Here is a 19,401-nt window from a genome sequence, read left to right as displayed (position 1 = left end):
TGTTTTTCTGGAATTCCCTTGCTTTCTCTGTAATCTAATGGATGTTGTCAATTTGATCTCTGGTTTCTCTGCTTTTTATAAACCCAGTTTGTACATATGGAAGTTCTCTTTTCATGTTCTGCTGAAGGCTAGTTTGAAGTATTTTGAGCATAACCTTACTAGCATGTGAAATAAGCACAATTGCCCAGTAGTTTGAACATTCTTTGGCACTGCCTTTCTTTGGAATTGGAATGAAAGCTGACTTTTTCCAGTCCTGTGGTCAGTGCTTAGTTTTCCAAATTTGCTGGAATATTGAGTGCAGGACTTTAACAGCATCATCTTTCAGGATTTGAAATAGCTCAGCTGGAATTACCATCACCTCCACTAGCTTTGTCTGTAGTAATGTTTCCTAAGGCCCACTTGACTTTGAACTCCAGAATGTCTGGCTGGCGCTAGGTGAGTGACCACACCATCATAGCTCTCTGGGTTATTAAGATCTTTTTTTGTATAGTTCTGTGTATTCTTGCCATCTCTTCTTAACCTCTTCTGCCTCTGTTAGGTCCATACCATTTCTGTCCTTTATCGAGCCCATTCTTGCATGGAATATTCCCTTGGTATCTCTGATTTTCTTGAAGAGATCTCTAGTCTTTCCCATTCCGTTGTTTTCTTCTATTTCTTTGCACTGTTCATTGAAGAAGGCCTTCTTATCTTTCCTTGCTATTCTCTGGAAAGAAGGAAGACTTGCAAATAGGGGCTGGAGAAAAATGCATGGAAAGTGTAACTGAACTATTGTGTGAAAATTATAGGGCAAACACAAATATCATGTCAGTTAGATGAAAGCTCCGTTCATAGAAAGCCAAAATGGAGTCAATTCAGTTGAATCAGTTTCTTAGTCAATTTAGTGATTTGACCGTTTTACCTGTTGCTGGTTTAGAAGCAGCACAGAGTTCAGCAAACAGTGATGAGTTTTCCGTTTCTTCTGTGGATGTAATGAACAAAGGCGAGTTGCATTTTAGATTGATGGAAAGAACAATCAAATTAAATTTACAATTGCATCCAATCCTCTCTGACTCTTGTTTTCATTTTTCTCCTTGATTGTGGCATTTTCATGTTATTAATAGGTGGCTTGGGCTGTGGCTGTTCTCCACCTTAGTGTATTTGACTTGTTCTAGTTCCATCTTTTCTTGCCCTGACTCCCATCCTCACTTGCTGGTATCTGGGCCACAGTGGGCCCTGCTGTGAGCTTGGGCAGTGATGGCTATGGCAGCATGTCCTCACACATCCCTCTCCTTGGCCTGGCTCATCCAGCCCGGCAGAATGATGTTTTCTGCTCCTGGGCAGGGCAGCAGGCAGCGGGCAGCTGTCTGCAGAGCCAGCCACTTAGTCCTCTGTCCACACCGTCTGCCCCCCTCCTCCTCCCGTCCATCCTCTTCTGCCTGAGCAAGGTTGGCTTTCTTTTTCTCAAGCAGTTTTTCAAATACCAGTGATCCTTCCCCTAGATTCTGGAAAGGTGATGTTGGAAAACGTTTGTCTCCAGGTGTTTCCTCATCTCCGTCTCCCTTAAGGCACTGAGCTCTTGGATTTGCTTATCCTTCTTGTGATCACCTTTCAGATGACGTGGGGACAGGACCTTCCACATGTGAAATGACCAACTAAAAAGGCCCTCATGGAGAAAATGTACAGTTAACACCATTGATGATAAAATAGTCAAAATGTATTAGATGTGCCCAAGAAATGAATGCCACTGCCTGATCCCAGAGACAACTTCATTTGGAGGCAAATTTTAAAAAAATATGTTTTGGGGAGTTCTCTTTGAGTGTCCAGGCCCCTGAAAAGAAAGGCCTAGCGACTTCCTGATCTAGAGACTTCCTTCTTTTCCTAACCAAGTAGCAGAATCCCTTAGGTGATCACCGTGGAACTGGGGCTTCTTCAGATCAAGTGGCCCCACCATGACCTTCTCCGAAACCAACCATTTCATACCCAACATGGACCAAAGGAATAATCCACAGTGGCCAATCCTTGTGCTGGGAGCCTTGTGCAATGCTTTCTTCAGTGGACTAGTTTGAAGGGCTTTGGTAGAAAGACGTTGCTAAAATATAATAATAAATAAAAGAACTCCACTCCTTCCTGCATCTGCTAAAAACAAACAAACAAAAAAAAACTGGGTAGAGGGGGATAAAAATGATCTGTCTCAACCCAAGAATATAATAACACTGCCTCTCTTTCCTTGTTTTAGGGAATGCTGTCGATTTTTTGGAGACAATGGCTTGACTTTGAAGGTGTTTTTTACCAAGGCAGCACCCTTTGGTGTTCTTTGGACACTCACAAACTACCTGTACTTACATGCAATAAAGAAAATAAACACTACGGATGTCTCCGTATTGTTCTGCTGCAACAAAGCTTTTGTGTTCTTGCTCTCATGGATCGTTCTCAGGGACAGGTTCATGGGAGTGAGGGTAAGTTCCTTATTCTCTGTCTTCCTCCCTCACTCAGTCATGCCAGCCAAAACCTGCCCATCGGCTTGCTTAACCCCATGTGCTGGACTGTTCAGCCTAAGCTGCTCGCCACTCTCCTTCTGATTTGCAGCAGAAAAGGAGCCCAGCCGAAGGCCAGGCTCCTGGGGTGCCTTGCAAACCTTATTGCTTGCGAACCATTCTAGACAAGCGTTCATTAAAGCACCTTTCATTTCAAGCATTTCAACAAGCATTCCCTAAAGTGTGTGCCGGTTGGGGTCCCCCATTAGGGAAGGGGTGATGTATTCAGCCTGCCTCTCACAGTCCCCGCAGCCCAGAGCCCTCAGCTAACACTGCCATAACACTGATATCTAACACTAAATGTCCTCATCCACATGGACATGCCCTCTTGGTGGGCCATTTATCTGGGCGGTGTTTTCAGTGCTCAGGTGGGCCAGACACACTTAGAAAGTGAAAGTCGCTTAGTCGTGTCTGACTCTTTGTGACTCCATGGACTCTCTCCATGGGGATTCTCCAGGCAAGGATACTGGAATGGGTTGCCATGCCCTCCTCCAGGGGATCTTCCCCACCCAGGGATCGAACCCAGGTCCCCGCCTTTGCAGGTGGATTCTTTACCAACTGAGCCACCAGGGAAGCCCAGTTCAAATTCTGAACACACTTAAGATGCACTTAAGCTTAGTTCAAATTTTGGAGGGACAGTTTCACTTCCTTCAACCCCAGAGGAAGGGAGAATGAAATGATACCCCTTGAATTACCTCTCGTTGTCACCTCTGAGACTGAGTAAATTCCCTTAAAATAGAGTCAAATTTAGCTAGTCATATTTTAGAACAATTACATGAAATATGATAAATGTGCTATCAAACATGAGCCTACAGATAGAGGAGTCCACCCAGGATGAAGGGAATAGGTGACATTTAGCCTTGGAAAATGGCAACCCACTCCAGTATTCTTGTCTGGACAATTCCATGGTGGAGGAGCCTGGCAGGCTACAGTGCGTGGGGTGGCGGAGTCCGACACGACTGAGGAACTGAGCAGGCCTTGGGACGGAGTCCTGGTGCCTTCCGCTTGTCGCCCTCTGGTGGCCGGGAGCTACCACTGCCCCACCATCACGGTCACAGACAGGGACAGAAAGGATTGACGAGGCTAGCTCTCCGCTAGTCAGAATGCATCACTTACTCCCTGCACCCTCAGAATATGTAGGAAGGCCGGGCAGCCAAGAGTCCTTTTGGACAGCAGTCCCGTTAGAGGGAGCCCCGCTGGCACTCAGCAAAGGGGCAGATTCCAGGCTCTCTACTTGTGTCCTTGGCTCACTGTCCTGGGAACAATGACATCACCTTCATGGTGGCTTCACGCCCACCTAGTTACTCAAACAGCAGTGGGGACGTGAGTCAGCTGCTGGGTTGTATTTTTAGCTTGCAGTAGGGGGAAAATTTGTTTTGAGGCTTCGTGTTAATTTTGGAATAAGAACTCAGCTCACTGTGCCACCACCCAGAAAAGCTTTGAGCAAATAAACTATAGAATACATCTCCACAAGAGGTACAGCCAGCAGCAATCTGTCCGATAGCCTGCCCGACTGGATACTGAAGGCTCAGATGTCCTGGGGCCCATGGGTGGCTTTCTTTTGATGCCAAGAGCCAAGAAAATGCATGGCAGAGCACTCTTGGGGCATGACTCTAAAAGTCCAAAGCAGATTCCAGATGAGAACATTACTGAGGAAAGATGCTTCAAGGTTCATTGTGCATCGTTCAGAAGAAAAAGTTTTTGAGGTTAAGAGAAGGAGGTGTGAAAATACTGACTCACAGAGAGCAGAGTGACACACCCAGATCTTTATCTCATTGCTATGCAAGATCCCCCTCACATCCCTGAGTTGTGGTTCGGTCCCACCATCCTGGCCACTTGCTCGGTCTGCACTGACCACTGCAGACTGAACAGATTTTCATCTCGAGGCCTTCAGCACGAGGCCAACACTGAAATTAAGACCCGGGAGCCAGTGCTAGGGATGGAATTTAGTAACCTGTAAAGCACCACACAGTTCTAAGTCTCTCTGATAATCATCACCTCTCCTAGGAGTAAGTGACGTGTCCTCTAGGATCGTCCCACTCCAAGTCAAGGTGGGGCACCCTCTTCTCATCTTCAGGAGTTCAGAGAGCTTGAAAAAAATATGTAAGATGCCAGCAGGTGGGCAGAGTGACAGAGGTCACCCTGGGGAAGCAGGTGGAGATTTGAGTCCAGGATGAGGCCTAACACGCACGCTTCTCTGAGACTTCTCTCGGACTGCTAGGTTAGCTGACCACCTCCTCCTGCTGGGTCATCGCCAGAGACTGAAGGGAACTGACACTCATTTCCATCCTGATGGCTGAGCACACTGGCCTGAGAGTCGCCCAGACATAGAGAACGGATGCTTATGGAGAAGGCGACATAGAGGGCCTGCATTATTAAGGCAGTGACTCAAATCACAAGAGTTGTGGTTCCTGGAAAAGAGTAGCAGGTCTGGGTCAGGTGGACAGAGCAGGAAGAGCAAATGTTTATCTTCAAATGCTGGGGAGGTTGTGGCCACACGTGGCATCAGAGGCTAGTGTTTGAGAGGAGCCCAAGCTGGCCCGCAGGTCACCCCTTGATTCTGCGCTTGGATATGCTCTTCACATATGTCCTGGCTCTCCAGGCTCAGGGCTCATAACGCAACAAGGAAATGCTATATCCTAGAGCTGAGGGACAAGGGTTTCGGTCCACTCTCATAAGCTGTTGAATGTTAAGTTAGTTACTTAACGTCTCTGAGCCTTAATGACCTCATTTTAAAATACAGTTGTTGGCAACTTCCTTGGCAGTCTGGTGGTTAAGACTCCACCCTTCCAATGCAGGGGGCACAAGTTCAATCCCTGGTCAGGGTACTAGGAACCCACATGCATGGGGTGAGGCCAAAAAATAAAATAGAACGTTAGTACTCATCTTGAGGAATAGTTGTAAGAGTGAAATAAAGTGATGCATGCCTGACACATGAAACCCCATAAATGTTTTCTTCTTTCACTGTTGTTATGCTTCTCATTCCTTCTCAAGTAGAGGGGTTTGATGGACCAGCCCAGTTCTTTGGGTGATAGTGTCAGAGGCTGACCGACACTTAGGAAGGCAGTTGGGTGCAGCAAAAGCAGGGGGAGAATGAGAGCAAGCAGAATTCTGGAGATAGGAGAGATGGCCCCTCCTAAGCCAGAGCCCACCCAGCTGTGGTCAGCAGCTGGATAAAGGCCATGCCACCCCCAGTCCACATCTCAAAGGAAAGGGCAGATGGCATTCTCAGCTGTTCAGAACCACCCACTCCAGCTAAAGCGTGCAAACCAGGAGGACTGGAGAAGCAGCAAGGAGGGCAGCTAAGAGACCATCCGAGTGGGCTCAAACCCCAGCAGCACGGTCCTGGGGAGCCTGGACCTTTTGCAAGAGCAGGTCCCATCTCAGTCTGAGCCCAGCTGATGTTTTCCATAATTAACCCACTTGCAGCCTTTGGTGCAGTGCAACCCCTGAACGGTAACCCCCAGTGCTGACCTCGACTCCACCTTCTGTTTGGGAGGCTGTCCCCCGCCACATGAGCACAGCCTGGGGAAGGGCACGGAGTGTAGGGGAGCGTGGGGTGGGGGGCTCATGGCCCAGACGCCTTTCCAGCCTCTGAAACAAGCGGGGTGAGCTAGAGCATCTGCTAATTCCTCCAGACTCTCTTGGCATCAGTGAGGGCAGTGCAGGACTTGGGAGGGGAAGGGCTGAGGGAAATACCCGTAAAAATCAGCCTGTCCTTTCCCTTTTTTTAACTTCTCCAAACTGTACAAATCTAAAGCCCATCACAAACGAGGCTCTGCTTGGCAGAGGGCATGCAGCCCATCGCACCTCTAGCAGGAGCGGGAAGCAGTGCTGGTCTGAGAGGCGTGCAGACTCACCAAGGGCTGCACCTGCCTCGTCCCTTCCGTGGTGCCCCTCTCCTCTCGGCCTGGTGTCTGATGGGGAGCGGTGTGGCCGTGGGGGGTACGGGTGTGTCAGTGAGTTGCTGGAGCCTGGATCCAGAGCCCCGGGGGTGGGGCAGGCCATAACCACACAGGCAAGACCATCATCAAGAGGTTAAATGGTAACATGCTGGCCTCAGGGTCTCCCACGTCCACGCTTCTTCCTCTTCTCCAGCTCATTTTTCCCAGTCAGAGTAGAGATGGCGGCTCCCCTCCTCTTGGTCTCAGGCCACTGTCAGCCATTTGTCTGGATCCCCACGTCTTTGTTCAGTGGGATACCCTGGGGATGCAACAGGAAAGGGTGAGAAAGCAGGGGTGAGGGGAAGTAGGGAAATCCACTTCATTCCATCCTGAGACTCAGCATTCTCCCCCAGGGAGGCTGGGATCTAGAAGATGAGGACTATGTGAAACTACAGAACACACAGGACCAGCCGTACTGGAGAGTTCCTCTTACAACAGGAAATAGGCTGGGGAACATTTCCAGGTGTAAACCAAAAACCAGATATTTTAGAGTATAAAGTGTGAACTCCGCACTTATTTTTTAAAGAAATCTGGCATCATCAAAGGAATTTCAGGCTTGGGGAAGGATGCTCAGGTCTTCCCCCAAGATCCGTAGGGTATTTTTCAACTCTGCTCTGCTTTCAGGGATATCAGATGCAAGGAAAACCACCGGCTTCCCCTCTGGCATGGAGGTCAGGGTCCAGGTTCAGGGTCAGGGGTCCCAGGGAGCTGCCGACGCCCAGACAGTATGCCCTGAAATAGAGTTGCTTAAACCTGAGACTCATGGAGGGGACCTCCAAGAGGAGATACCCTGGATGTGAGCAGCTGGGGGGTGAGCACGGTCCCCAGTGCCATCTGGCAGAATGAACTCGCTGGTCTGGACTTGGCAAATGTTGGCCGGGAAGCCAGTGGCCACCTACACTCTCTATTTCTTGCCCCTTCCCTCAGCTCTTCTGCACAGGACAGCTCAGATGGAAGCTTTTAGCTCTTTATGATTTGATTAATAGAGAAAGGAGAGCGAGGAGGTCCAAAATCTGCCCTCTAAATCTTCAGGGAAGAATAACCCTGGTTCTCCTTCACTTCCTGAAAATTCATCCTTATGTTTGGAAAGACTCAGGTGCCTTTGGAGATGTGCCACATCACCTGGGGTGGAGTTGTGTTCTTCCCCGTCCCCCCACCCCCATTTCCTTCTTTTTCTAGTTAGTTCTCTCTCTGTTTACCCAGCTGCCTAGCCAGGTCCTACTGCCCCGTACTGCATTTTCCTACTGTTCAGGCCCTCTGGAGCAGAGCCCACACCCCTTGCCCCACCTGCTTTTGCACTTATCCCTGTTCTCCTGGAGGGGAAGGTCCCTGACTGTTCTTGTACCTCTTCTCTCTTAATGAAGAGCCATGCACAGTCCATGTAGCATTTGAATATAAAATACATGCCTTACGTGATGATGAGTGATAAAAGGGAAGCACCAAACCAGAAAGGGCTGGTAGACACAGCAGGCCTAGCACTTCCCCAAGGAAGGATGACCCCCTGCTCGCTCAAGGGCCCGTGTGAAGGCGGGTGTGTCTTCATACTGCCTGAGGAATGCACGACCGCTCCAACCGCTGAGCCCTGACACAGGGCCTTTCACTAACCTAAACACAGCATGGCTCAACCCTGCAGGAAACCTCACTTCAGATGTCAGAGTAGAAATGGCAATGGCTTCAGAGGTGAGTCCTACTTTCTATTTATATATAGAAACACTGCCTTTGCAGTTAAACCTGAAATGTGTATCCCAGCTCTATGACTTTCAGCACATTGCTGAGCTTAAGTGCCCATGTCTATAAAATGAAATAAATAGCAATATCCACCTAGTCTGAGGATTAAATGAGAAAGTACACAGAAAACACTTATCCCCTGATCACTCAGTAAATGTTAGCCACTGGATATTTTTGCAGAGACCAGAGGTCATTTGAACAGTCTGTAAGAAAACTCCCGTAAATCCAGTCGTCAGAACTTGCACCGCCCACGTTTGTTCTGCCTCCAGCAGCCCCTCCCCACTTGCCGCCCAGCGACCTTTCTGTAGCTCCAAGACCACCTCTGGTTAGAACAGGTCCTTAGTGCTAAAGCATTTCTCCTTTAGGAAATGTTATCCTGAGTAAGTTTCTCTCCTGTGCACTCTGACGATTTGATTTTGCACAACAGGAATGTGTAAAGATCCCTGGAGCCCTTATTCCTCCTGAGGAGTTTGGAGGAGAACAGGGCTGGGGGCGGGGGCAAGGGTGGGAGCCGGGGGCTGGAGTGGTGGGCCTTCCAGTAGCTGAGGAAAGGAACTGCAGGGCCAGGGTTAAGACACTGTATGTAGCCCTGATGGGCCAGTGACACATGCCTTTCCAGAAGGTTCTACCACTGGGGTGTAAAGGAGGGCCATGATCCGTGGTCCTGGTCACTCTGTGTTGAGATGTGAAATACACAGAAGCAGGACCCTGAGAGGCACCTCCGGAAAGTTGGGAAGAACAGGCCTTAGTCATGACCGAAGAACCTGGCCTTGCGACTGTGACCACCCCGTCTGGCGGCCCCAGGAATCACATGGCCGGCCCTCCCCCGACATGACGCCAAGCCGCGGCTCTGCTCCTTGCCGTCAAGCACTCCCGGTCCTCGGGTCACGCCAGGCTTTGCCGAGTGCCCCCTTCCAAGCAGGGACAAATATCCAGACAGGAGAGCAGCCTTTGCGTGGTCTCCGAAGGACTGAAAAGGCGCCCTGCCGCCCTCCGCGGCACCCTCGCAGACATTCCTACCCCTGTCGGCACGTGGGGGCCCCTCCGACTCCCCGCCGCTGCTCTGACCACGTGTCTTCCTTCCGTCCAGATCGTGGCTGCCATCCTCGCCATCGCTGGGATCGTGATGATGACCTACGCGGATGGCTTCCACAGCCACTCCGTCATCGGCATAGCCCTAGTGGTGGGCTCGGCATCCATGTCCGCTCTCTACAAGGTAGGCGCGGGGAGCGGGCTCGCTGGCTCTTCCTGGCCTGGCCGGCTGGATGCTTTGAGGGAAGCTTGGATCAAGCTGGTGCTTGAGCATGCGCACCCGGCACCCCGAGCCTCGCGGTGCGGAGACATGCAGCAGCTCTTGGTGCTGGCTTTCCAGACCCTTCCATCGATGGCCATACATTTGCAGCATTTGGGATAAAAGGGGTGGAAGGATAGGTGGATCAACTGAGTTCGATGAGTGACTGACTTGTTTGGCCAGACAAGGGAGGATTGGGCTTCCCAGGTGACACTAGTGAGGAAGAACCAGCCTGCCAATGCAGGAGATATGAGAGACGTGGGTTTGATCCCTGGGCGGGGAAGATCCCCTGGAGGAGGGTGTAGCAATCCACTCCAGTATTCTTGCCTGGAGAATCCCATGGACAGAGGAGCCTGGCGGGCTACAGGCCATGGGGTCGCAAAGAGTCCAACAGGACTGAGGAGACTTAGCACCCAGGCACAGAGAAGGATCAGGGGCCTTAACTGCCTGCTTCTGTGTTTGGTCAGATAATTTACCATCAGATTGGACATGAAAATTGGAATATCTCCTGCAGCTTTGAAATCTTTTATCACATGGTTTTTGAGGCCACCAGGACTCAACATTAATCCATGTGCATTTCAAGTATTGCTTTAGAGTGAATAAGTAAAAACACAATTATTATCATTTGGAATTATAAAATATTTTTGACAAAATGCTGGGAACCATTGGAGGTGTTTGTGTGCCAACTGCATGTCTAGAGAAGACAATTTTTTCCCCCACACTTATCTCTCATCCTCTCTGCTCCATCACACCTCTCAACTGCTCTCCCTCTTTGCTTCCCCTTCTCTTCGGATCCCTAGTCAAGAATGCAAATATTTTCTGGTCTCCATGTTGGGAAACTGACCTGGAGGATTCAATGAAAAATTACATTTTAGCTTTGAGACTTAATGGCCCTTTGTGGATCCAGACAGTCAGATAGAGAAAATAAATGACTGTAGAAAGTTCTAAGAAAAGGAACTTTTCCAGCATGGGGAGGAACACATTTGTGCATTTGTAAAATGAAATAACTGTACATTTTGTTTTGGCCTTGGCCTGAGGCTGGTGATATTTTAGTTCCCTGACCAGGGATCAAACTTGCACTCCCTGCATTGGAAGCTCGGAGTCTTAACCACTGGACCACCAGGGAAATCCCAACTGTACCTTCTTATCCTTCATCAGCTCCCTGCCCTTTGCCCTCAGAGAGCGAAACACAGCCCATGAGGAATACATCTCACCCAGAGGATGTGATAATCTAGCCCCATTCGTGGCTCCAGAGCCACTGTCCGAATACAGAAAATACTTAAAATACTCTGCTCTCATCAATGAGCTGCATGCTAATGGGAAGCAGAGTGGATAGATACTCCGTCCACCGCGAATACAAATATTCTGATTTAGACTTACATTTCCAACTCCTCCACTGGCTGGTCTTTATCCAGAGAAGCTGGTGGGCAGAAGGATAAAAGGACTTGACTTCATTTCCCTTTGCATGCTTCCTGCCCAGAAATGTCCAGAGATACCCCAAAGAGATGTGAAATGACTGGAAGAGGAAGAAGGAGGAACACAGCAGAGGCTGAAATTGGACCATCAGTTCTGTAACTGAACAATGTAGTAAACACGGAGGCTGGACGGGGGCCTGCTTCCTCTGGGAGCTCAGCTTCCTGGCTTCTCCAGCCGCCTTTGTCCCTTTCCTGGCTTTTCATGCATCTGAGATGTGTACAAACAGGGGCAAGAAACCCATCGGGAGTGTTCCACTAAAAGCCCATGCCATGTCTGGAATGGGGGTGGTGGACTGGAACAGAGGTAAGCTGTGAGTGTTGTAAAACCTCTCCATTTGGTTTATAGGAAATGTCTTTGTAGCCAGATCCCTTTTTTGAGGGTGGGGCAGTGGTTTTCAAACTGTTCAGGGATGAATGTTAGGGGTCCCCGAAAGGAATGTGTAATCATGGCTTGCGTGCGTGATAAGTCACGTCAATCAAGTCTGACTCTTTGCAACCCTATGGAACGTAGCCCTCCAGGCTTCTCTGTCCACGGGGATTCTCCAGGCATGAATACTGGAGTGGGTTGCCATGCCCTCCTCCTGGGGGTCTTCCCAGCCCAGGGATCAAACCCGGATCTCTTAGGTCTCCTGCATGGGAGGCGGATTCTTTACCACTAGCACCACTTGGAAACCCATGCAATCATGGCAGATACTTCTAATTTAAGTGACTTCTAATTTATGTGGCTTTCTCATCTTCAATGCCATGAGGCTGCGATGTGGTGTCATGGATACAGCACAGAGGAATCAAGTGTGATGTGAAAACCCATGATTCCTGAAAATGCTCTCTGTGTACCCGAGGAGTAACTCTCCATCGCCACACTGCTGAGCATGGAGGAACACTGCTGCCCCTCACTGAAGGCCACGCGAGGTGGAATCTACCATCACGTGGCTGTCGGCCCCGTGGTCCAGCCCCAGCTTACCAAGTGCACTCGCTTCTCCGTGGCAAGTTGGAGTCCGAGGCAGACTGTCACCCCGCCCCCCTCCTCTGCTCTCTCCGGCAGGTCCTGTTCAAGCTCCTCCTGGGCAGTGCCAAGTTTGGAGAAGCCGCCTTATTTCTTTCCATTCTGGGTGTGTTTAACATCCTCTTCATCACCTGTATTCCTGTCATCCTCTACTTTACCAAAGTGGAATACTGGAGCTCTTTTGATGACATTCCATGGGGAAACCTTTGTGGATTTTCAGTCCTCTTATTGAGTAAGTGGCGACTACCCTGCCAGAATCCCCGGAAAGCAGGGACTGACAAAATGGGATCCGGAAAGCTCCAGGGCATGGAAACTCATGCCCTGAAGAAGTAAAAAAAGCAAGTCTATTATTATCCTTAAGTTCTTCGTGGTTTTCTAGGTCATTGTGTCGCAAAAAGGAAAGACTTTGTAATGATGACACTAGTTCTGATTCCAGGACTATGGTCGCTGTGGTAGTAACCATGGTCATGGCGGCTCTGAGCAGTGAACTAGTGGCTAAGGGTAATAATAGTGCATTACTTATAGGGTTGGTTATTCCTGTTGTTCAGTCACCAAGTCATGTCCAGCTCTTTGCAGCCCCATGGACTGCAGCACGCCAGCCTTCCCTGTCCTTCACTATCTCCCTGAGTTTGTTCAAACTCATGTCCATTGAGTTAGTGATGCCATCCAACCATCTCATCCTCTGTCGCCCCCCTCTTCTCCTGCCCTCCATCCTTCCCAGAATCAGGGTCTTTTCCAATGAGTTGGTTCTCCACATCCGGTGGCCAAAGTATTGGCTTCAGCTTCAGCATCAGTCCTTCCATTGAATATAGGGCTGGTTAGAAGTTGGTAGATTAATACTATAATAGGGAAGAAACTTTTGTATTCTATTACAAGTTTATCACTAAAAGGATGATGCCTACAAGCTTAAATTATACATAATGCTCCCCAAGTAATGTGCATTAAGCTAAAATACCTTTGTTTAGCTCACAGGAAATAACCTGACTAGACCCGCTTGTGAATGACTGTAGAGAAAAAGAAATTAACACATCCTTTCTGGAGACTGATGGGAACCAGGAAGTGTTTGACTCTACTCTTCCCCTTTTAGCATAAAAGGAGCCTGAATTCTAACCCAGACTAGATAGTTCTTTGGGACGTGAACTCACCATCTTCTCGGTTTGCCAGCTTTATGAATAAAGTTGTCATTTCTTGCTCCAGCAACTGACCTTTCAATTATTGGCCTGTCATGCAGCAAGCGGTGCAAGCTTGGACTTGGTTAACAGTCCACACAGAGCTCTTAGAACACTACCTGCTAGTTCAGTAAATATTATATTAGTGTCATCATCACCATTACTTCATCAACATCATCGTCCTCATCACCAGTAATTGCTATAAGGGAAGCATCCAAGCAGGACCCTCACCCTCACCATTTCTACCTAAAATGTGCATCCCAAAGCTCCTGATCATAGTCATCCCAGAATCACTGCCAGCAGCAGAAAAAAGCAAAGTTAGTCAAGTAAGTAGGATGGCCCCATCCTCTTTTCTAGTGCCTTCTCACTGGTTAGCTTTTTAAAATTTCTTTCTTCTTCTTCAGAACTCAGGCGAGAGAAGAGACCTGAGTAGTCAGGATGTTTGGCCCTAATCCCCAGTCCTGGAGTCCTTGCAGGAACCCAAATCCCCTGAGTCAGAATAAAGAGCAAGACACCTAGACTCCAGCCTCCTCAGAGAAGCTGGGGTGGGATAGGCCATAGAGGATGGAAAATCAGGGCTGGGCATGCATAACACCTATCTTTTTATTCTTTATTTCAGCATTCAATATTGTATTAAACTTTGGAATTGCTGTTACATATCCTACTCTGATGTCTCTTGGAATCGTCCTCAGCGTACCTGTGAATGCAGGTAAACTTCTGTGGCTTTCTGTATGTTTGTAGACACACACACACACACACACACACACACACACGTGCACACACATACTCACATATATTCTTGCTTGCTCGTACAGTGTACAGGTTTAACCTCCTGTATAGAAAGAAACCACTTGGGTAAAATGTTGACATTTATGACACATGCAGTATTTTCTTCAGAGTGGATTGATTTTCACATATAACACCAAGGTACAGAAAGTCTAAAATCATCTTTATTTGAGCTAGTGTGGAGATCAGAGATGAATATCATTAAGTTTATTAATAAGTAGAGACGAATAAGTAGCAGAAGAAAGTTTTTTAGTTTTCATAAGCAGCTTTCTAAACCAGAATATTAGCTCAGGGTATGGCAGGCATGAGATGGAGACACGTCCACAGCTACAGAAGTGTAGACATTGCTCCCGGAGTCCCAGAAGAGAGCCCCCATCCAGCTGCTTAGGACCCCGCTCTGTGTTCCACTGGGGACTCACCAGCACACTCGGTCGGCAGCTCTTCTAAAGCGTGCCATCACCTGCCCCTCACCTGCCTCCTTCTCCTGGCTCATGCTGCTATGAACTCTGGGTTTTCCTTCCAGAATCTCCCTGACTCCTACTCGACCTCCCTGTAGAATCTGTCTGTGAGTCACTTCCCAGAGCACTCACCCCTTTGACCTTGGTACAGCTCCTACCAAAGCCATCTCCCGACCTGCCCACTTCTGGGCCATTAGAGGACTAGGCTCCCAGGGAGTGGCAACCCCATATCCTGCTCAGTCTGGTGATAAGAAGCCTGGAAGCATAGGTAAAACCACAGTCAACTTCCAGAGGTCTCCCTTGTGTCGCATTCTGCACAATCTACATGCACCTTACCCTGGTCCCAGACTCCTTGGGCCCAGCGCCTGCCCAGAGGGAGGGTGACCAGGCCGCCCTCATAACCTCTCTGGGCCCTTACTTATCCCCTAAAAATGAAGGTTGTCCCCGAGTCATCACCTTGGTTGATAGGAGGACCACACGAAATGATTTATGAGGCAGAACTTCCAAAGGCAGGAAGCCCCTAAGCAACTGGAGAACTGGTGGAAAAGTGGTCCAGCCTGTCTGTGTCCACGCACCACAGACTTCAGAAAAATAACTCATCAACATACCCCCAATGCATCTTAGTGCATCAGAGCATTCTTATTTCAAGGAGGCATATTCCAGGTGACCCTTGTATAGAAGCTACTTGGACTGTATCATACAGCCAGTGTGTGAGAGGTTAATCGGAATTCTCTGCTACTCACCTGCACTTTAAGAGGGTCAGCAGTGTATCAGAGGAAGCAATGGCAATCAGTTCTCCAGGGGAGGAGGAGCAGAGGAGTCGGTGGTCCTCCGACCGTCCGAGCAGAGCCCTTGCGGGGCTTTCTGACGCTCTCTCTAGCATAGCTCGTGGGACTGGCTGACTGGCTCTGGTGGCTCGCTGTAAAGAATCCGCCTGCCATGCAGGAGACCGGGGTTTGATCCCTGGGTCAGGAAGATCCTCTGGAGAAGGAAGTGGCAATCCACTCCAGTATTCTTGCCTGGAGAATTCTATAGACAGAGGAGACTAGTGGGCTACAGTCCATGCGGTTGCAAGGAGTCGGACACAACTGAGCAACTAACACTTTCACTTTCTTTCATTTGTAAATTAACAGGCTGTTCAGCCAGTATTAAAAATTGAAGTGTTTCTGAATTAGAGGGAGATAGAAGAGGTGCTTTAATTCCACAAAAGAACTGCTAACAAAATGTATTTCTCAGTTTAACCTTTTACCTTTCTGCCCACCCTCTAGATGGAGGTGAGAGGCGCAGGAAGAAGCGGGGGCGGGGGTGGGGGTGGGCAAGAGGACTGGAGGAACAGGAAGGGAGATGACAGAGCAGCCCCCTCATGTGGCAGACAGGCGGGGTGGGGGATGCAGAGAGAGGGACAGCACGGCAGGCTTCAAAAGCTGCACGTGTAAGTCAGAAAAAACTCTTTCACAGACTGAGTTTTTCAAAAAAACAATCTGATTCTTCCTTGTGTGGAGTTCAGTTCAGTCACTCAGTCGTATCTGACCCTTGGTGACCCCATGGACTACAGCACTCCAGGCCTCCCTGTCCATCACCAACTCCTGGAGTTTACTCAAACTCATGTCCATCGAGTCAGTGATGCCATCCAACCATCTCATCCTCTGTCGTCCCCTTCTCCTCCTGCCTTCAATCTTTCCCCGCATCAGTGTCTTTTCCACGGAGTCAGTTCTTTGCATCGGGTGGCCAAAGTATTGGAGCTTCAGCTTCAGCATAAGTCCTTCCAATGAATATTCAGAACTAATTTCCTTTAGGATGGACTGGTTGGATCTCCTTGCAGTTCAAGGGATTCTCAAGAGTCTTCTCCAACACTGCAGTTCAGAAGCATCAATTCTTATTTATGCTCAGCTTTCTTTATGGTCCAACTCTCACATCCATACATGACTACCAGAAAAATGATAGCTTTGACCAGATGGACCTTTGTTGGCAAAGTAATGTCTCTGCTTTTTAATATGCAATCTAGGTTGATCAGAGCTCCTAGGTTGTCAAGGAGCAAGTGTCGTTTAATTTCATGACTGCAGTCACCATCTGCAGTGATTTTGGAGCCCAAGAAAATAAACTCTCTCACTGTTTCCACTGTTTCCCCATCTATTTGCCATGAAGTGATGGGACCAGATGCCATGATCTTAGTTTTTTGAATGTTGAGTTTTAAACCAGCTTTTTTCACTCTTCTCTTTCACTTTCATCAAGAGGCTCTTTGCTTTCTGCCATAAGGGTGGTGTCACCACATATCTGAAATTATTGATATTTCTCCCAGCAATCTTGATTAAAGCTTGTGCTTCATCCAGCCCAGCATTTTGCATGATGTACTTCAGTTCAGTTCAGTCCCTCAGTCGTGTCCAACTCTTTGCGACCCCATGAATTGCAGCACGCCAGGCCTCCCTGTCTATCACCAACTCCCAGAGTCCACTCAAACTCATGCCCATCAAGTCAGTGATGCCATCCAGCCATCTCATCCTCTGTCGTCCCCTTCTTCTCCCACCCCCAATCCCTCCCAGCATCAGGGTCCTTTCCAGTGAGTCAGTTCTTCACATGAGGTGGACAAAGTATTGGGAGTTTCAGCTTCAGCATCAGTCCTTCCAATGAACATTCAGGACTGATCTCCTTCAGGATGGACTGGTTGGATCTCCTTGCAGTCCAAGGGACTCTCAAGAGTCATCTCCAACACCACAGTTCAAAAGCATCAATTTTTCGGCGCTCAGCCTTCCTCACAGTCCAACTCTCACATCCATACATGACCACTGGAAAAACCACAGCCTTGACCAGATGGACCTTTGTTGGCAAAGTAATGTCTCTGCTTTTTAATATGCTATCTAGGTTGGTCATAACTTTCCTCCCAAGGAGTAAGCGTCTTTTAATTTCATGGCTGCAGTCACCATCTGCAGTGATTTTGGAGCCCAAAATAATAAAGTCTGACACTGTTTCCACTGTTTCCCCATCTATTTCCCATGAAGTGATGGGACCAGATGCCATGATCTTAGTTTTCTGAATGTTGAGCTTTAAGCCAACTTTTTCACTCTCCTCTTTCACTTTCATCAAGAGGCTTTTTAGTTCATCTTCACTTTCTGCCATAAGGGTGGTGTCATCTGCATATCTGAGGTTATTAGCATATAAGTTAAATAAGCAGGGTGACAGTATACAGCCTTGATGTACTCCTTTTCCTGTGTGGAACCAGTCTGTTTTTCCATGTCCAGTTCTAACTGTTGCTTCTTGACCTGCATACAGATTTCTCAGGAGGAAGGTAAGCTACTCTGGTATTCCCATCTCTTTAAGAATTTTCCACAACAGTGATCCATACAGTCAAAGGCTTCAGTGTAGTTAGTAAAGCAGATGTTTTTCTGGAATTCTTTTGCTTTTTCTATGATCCAACGGATGTTGACAATTTGATCTCTTGTTCTTCTGCCTTTTCTAAATCCAGTTTGAACATCTGGAAATTGTCAGTTCATGTACTGTTGAAGCCTAGCTTGGAGAATTTTGAGCATTATTTTGCTGGCTTGTGAGATGAGTGCAATTGTACGGTAGTTTGAACATTCTTTGGCATTGCCTTTCTTTGGGATTGGAATGAAAACTGACCTTTTCCAGTCCTGTGGCCACTACTGAGTTTTCCAAATTTGCTGGCATATTGAGTGCAGCACTTTTAGGATTTGAAATAGTTCAGCTGGAATTCCATCACCTCCACTAGCTTTGTTCATAGTGATGCTTCCTAAGGCCCACTTGATTTCTCATTCCAGGATGTCTGGCTCTAGATGAGTGATCACACCATCGTGGTTATGTGGGTCATGAAGATCTTTTTTGTATAGTTCTTCTGTGTATTCTTGCCACCTCTTCTTAATATCTTCTGCTTCTGTTAGGTCCATACCATTTCTGTCCTTTATTGAGCCCATCTTTGCATGAAATATTCCTTTGGTATCTCTAATTTTCTTGAAGAGATCTCTAGTGTTTCCCATTCTATTGTTTTCATCTATTTCTTTGCATTGGAAATATGCAAAAATTGCATTGGAAATATGCTAAGGAAGGCTTTCTTATCTCTCCTTGCTGTTCTTTGGAACTCTGCATTCAGATGGATATATCTTTCCTTTCCTCCTTTGCCTTTCACTTCTCTTCTTTTCTCAGCTATTTGTAAGGCCTCCTCAGACAACCATTTTATGTGGAGGCCTGCCTCCAAATTTGCTTTGTTTGATTTAGTTAAGAAAAGAGAAAAAGAAAGCAAAAAAAGGAAAAGAAAACCAACTTTGGAATGCTTTTGATCTTTAGTTATGAAGAGAATGATGATCCAGGTTTGTACGAATTGATGTGAATCCTGTTCTCATTTTGTTCCCTCACCTCATCAGTCAGAAATGAGCTTCTTGGGCCTTTAATAAATGTTCATAATCAGTGATGACATAGGTGGCATTAGAGCCTCACGCTAATAATACCCTGGAATGGAATAAAAGTTTGTATCTGCTACCTTCAAAGAACCAGGTTGAGTTTGGTCCTTAGAACATAAAAATATGAACTTCCAGCAGTCCAGTGGTTAAGATTCTATACTTCCAATGCAGGGGGCACATGTTTAATCCCTGGTTGGGGAGCTGGGATCCCACATGCCGTGGGGTGCATCCAAAAATATAAAAATAAATAAAATCTTTTTAAAATGTGAAAAGCACCAAGAATGGAAAGAAGGCAATAACATTTTAATTGTCCTGGCACCCCAGAGGTGGCCACAATTAATTTTGGTGTATACTGGATTGGCTGAAAGTTCACTGGGATTTCTCCAGGGCAGCGTATGAGAAACCCGAATGAACTTTTTAGCCAGCCAGTATATATACAGGGCTTCCCAGGTGGCACTGGTGGTTAAAAAAAACAAAACCCGCCTGCCAATGCAGGAGATGCAAGAAACACAGGTTCGATCACTGGGTCAGGAAGATCCCCTGGAGTAGGAAGTGGCAATCCACCCCAGTATTCTTGCCTGGAAGATTCCATGGATAGAGGAGCCTGGACAGTTACAGTCTAGGG

The 19,401-nt window shown here is 47.8% G+C and overlaps 1 protein-coding gene across 2 annotated transcripts in view; it reads left to right on the top strand.

Moving 5' to 3' along the window:
- SLC35F3 (solute carrier family 35 member F3) overlaps positions 1-19,401 on the top strand; it is a 401,913-nt gene that overhangs the window by 379,770 nt on the left and 2,742 nt on the right. For both annotated transcript variants that reach the window (XM_061162992.1, XM_061162993.1), the window contains 4 exons: positions 2,216-2,435; positions 9,276-9,401; positions 11,994-12,186; positions 13,743-13,832. In XM_061162992.1, coding sequence (XP_061018975.1) covers positions 2,216-2,435; positions 9,276-9,401; positions 11,994-12,186; positions 13,743-13,832 — 629 coding nt within the window. The remainder of the gene's footprint in view (positions 1-2,215; positions 2,436-9,275; positions 9,402-11,993; positions 12,187-13,742; positions 13,833-19,401) is intronic.

The sequence above is a fragment of the Dama dama genome, chromosome 15, assembly GCF_033118175.1.
Source record: "Dama dama isolate Ldn47 chromosome 15, ASM3311817v1, whole genome shotgun sequence".
Classification (NCBI taxonomy): Eukaryota; Metazoa; Chordata; class Mammalia; order Artiodactyla; family Cervidae; genus Dama; species Dama dama.
Note: the sequence above shows the minus strand (reverse complement) of the source record. Positions and strands in the feature narration are given on the sequence as shown.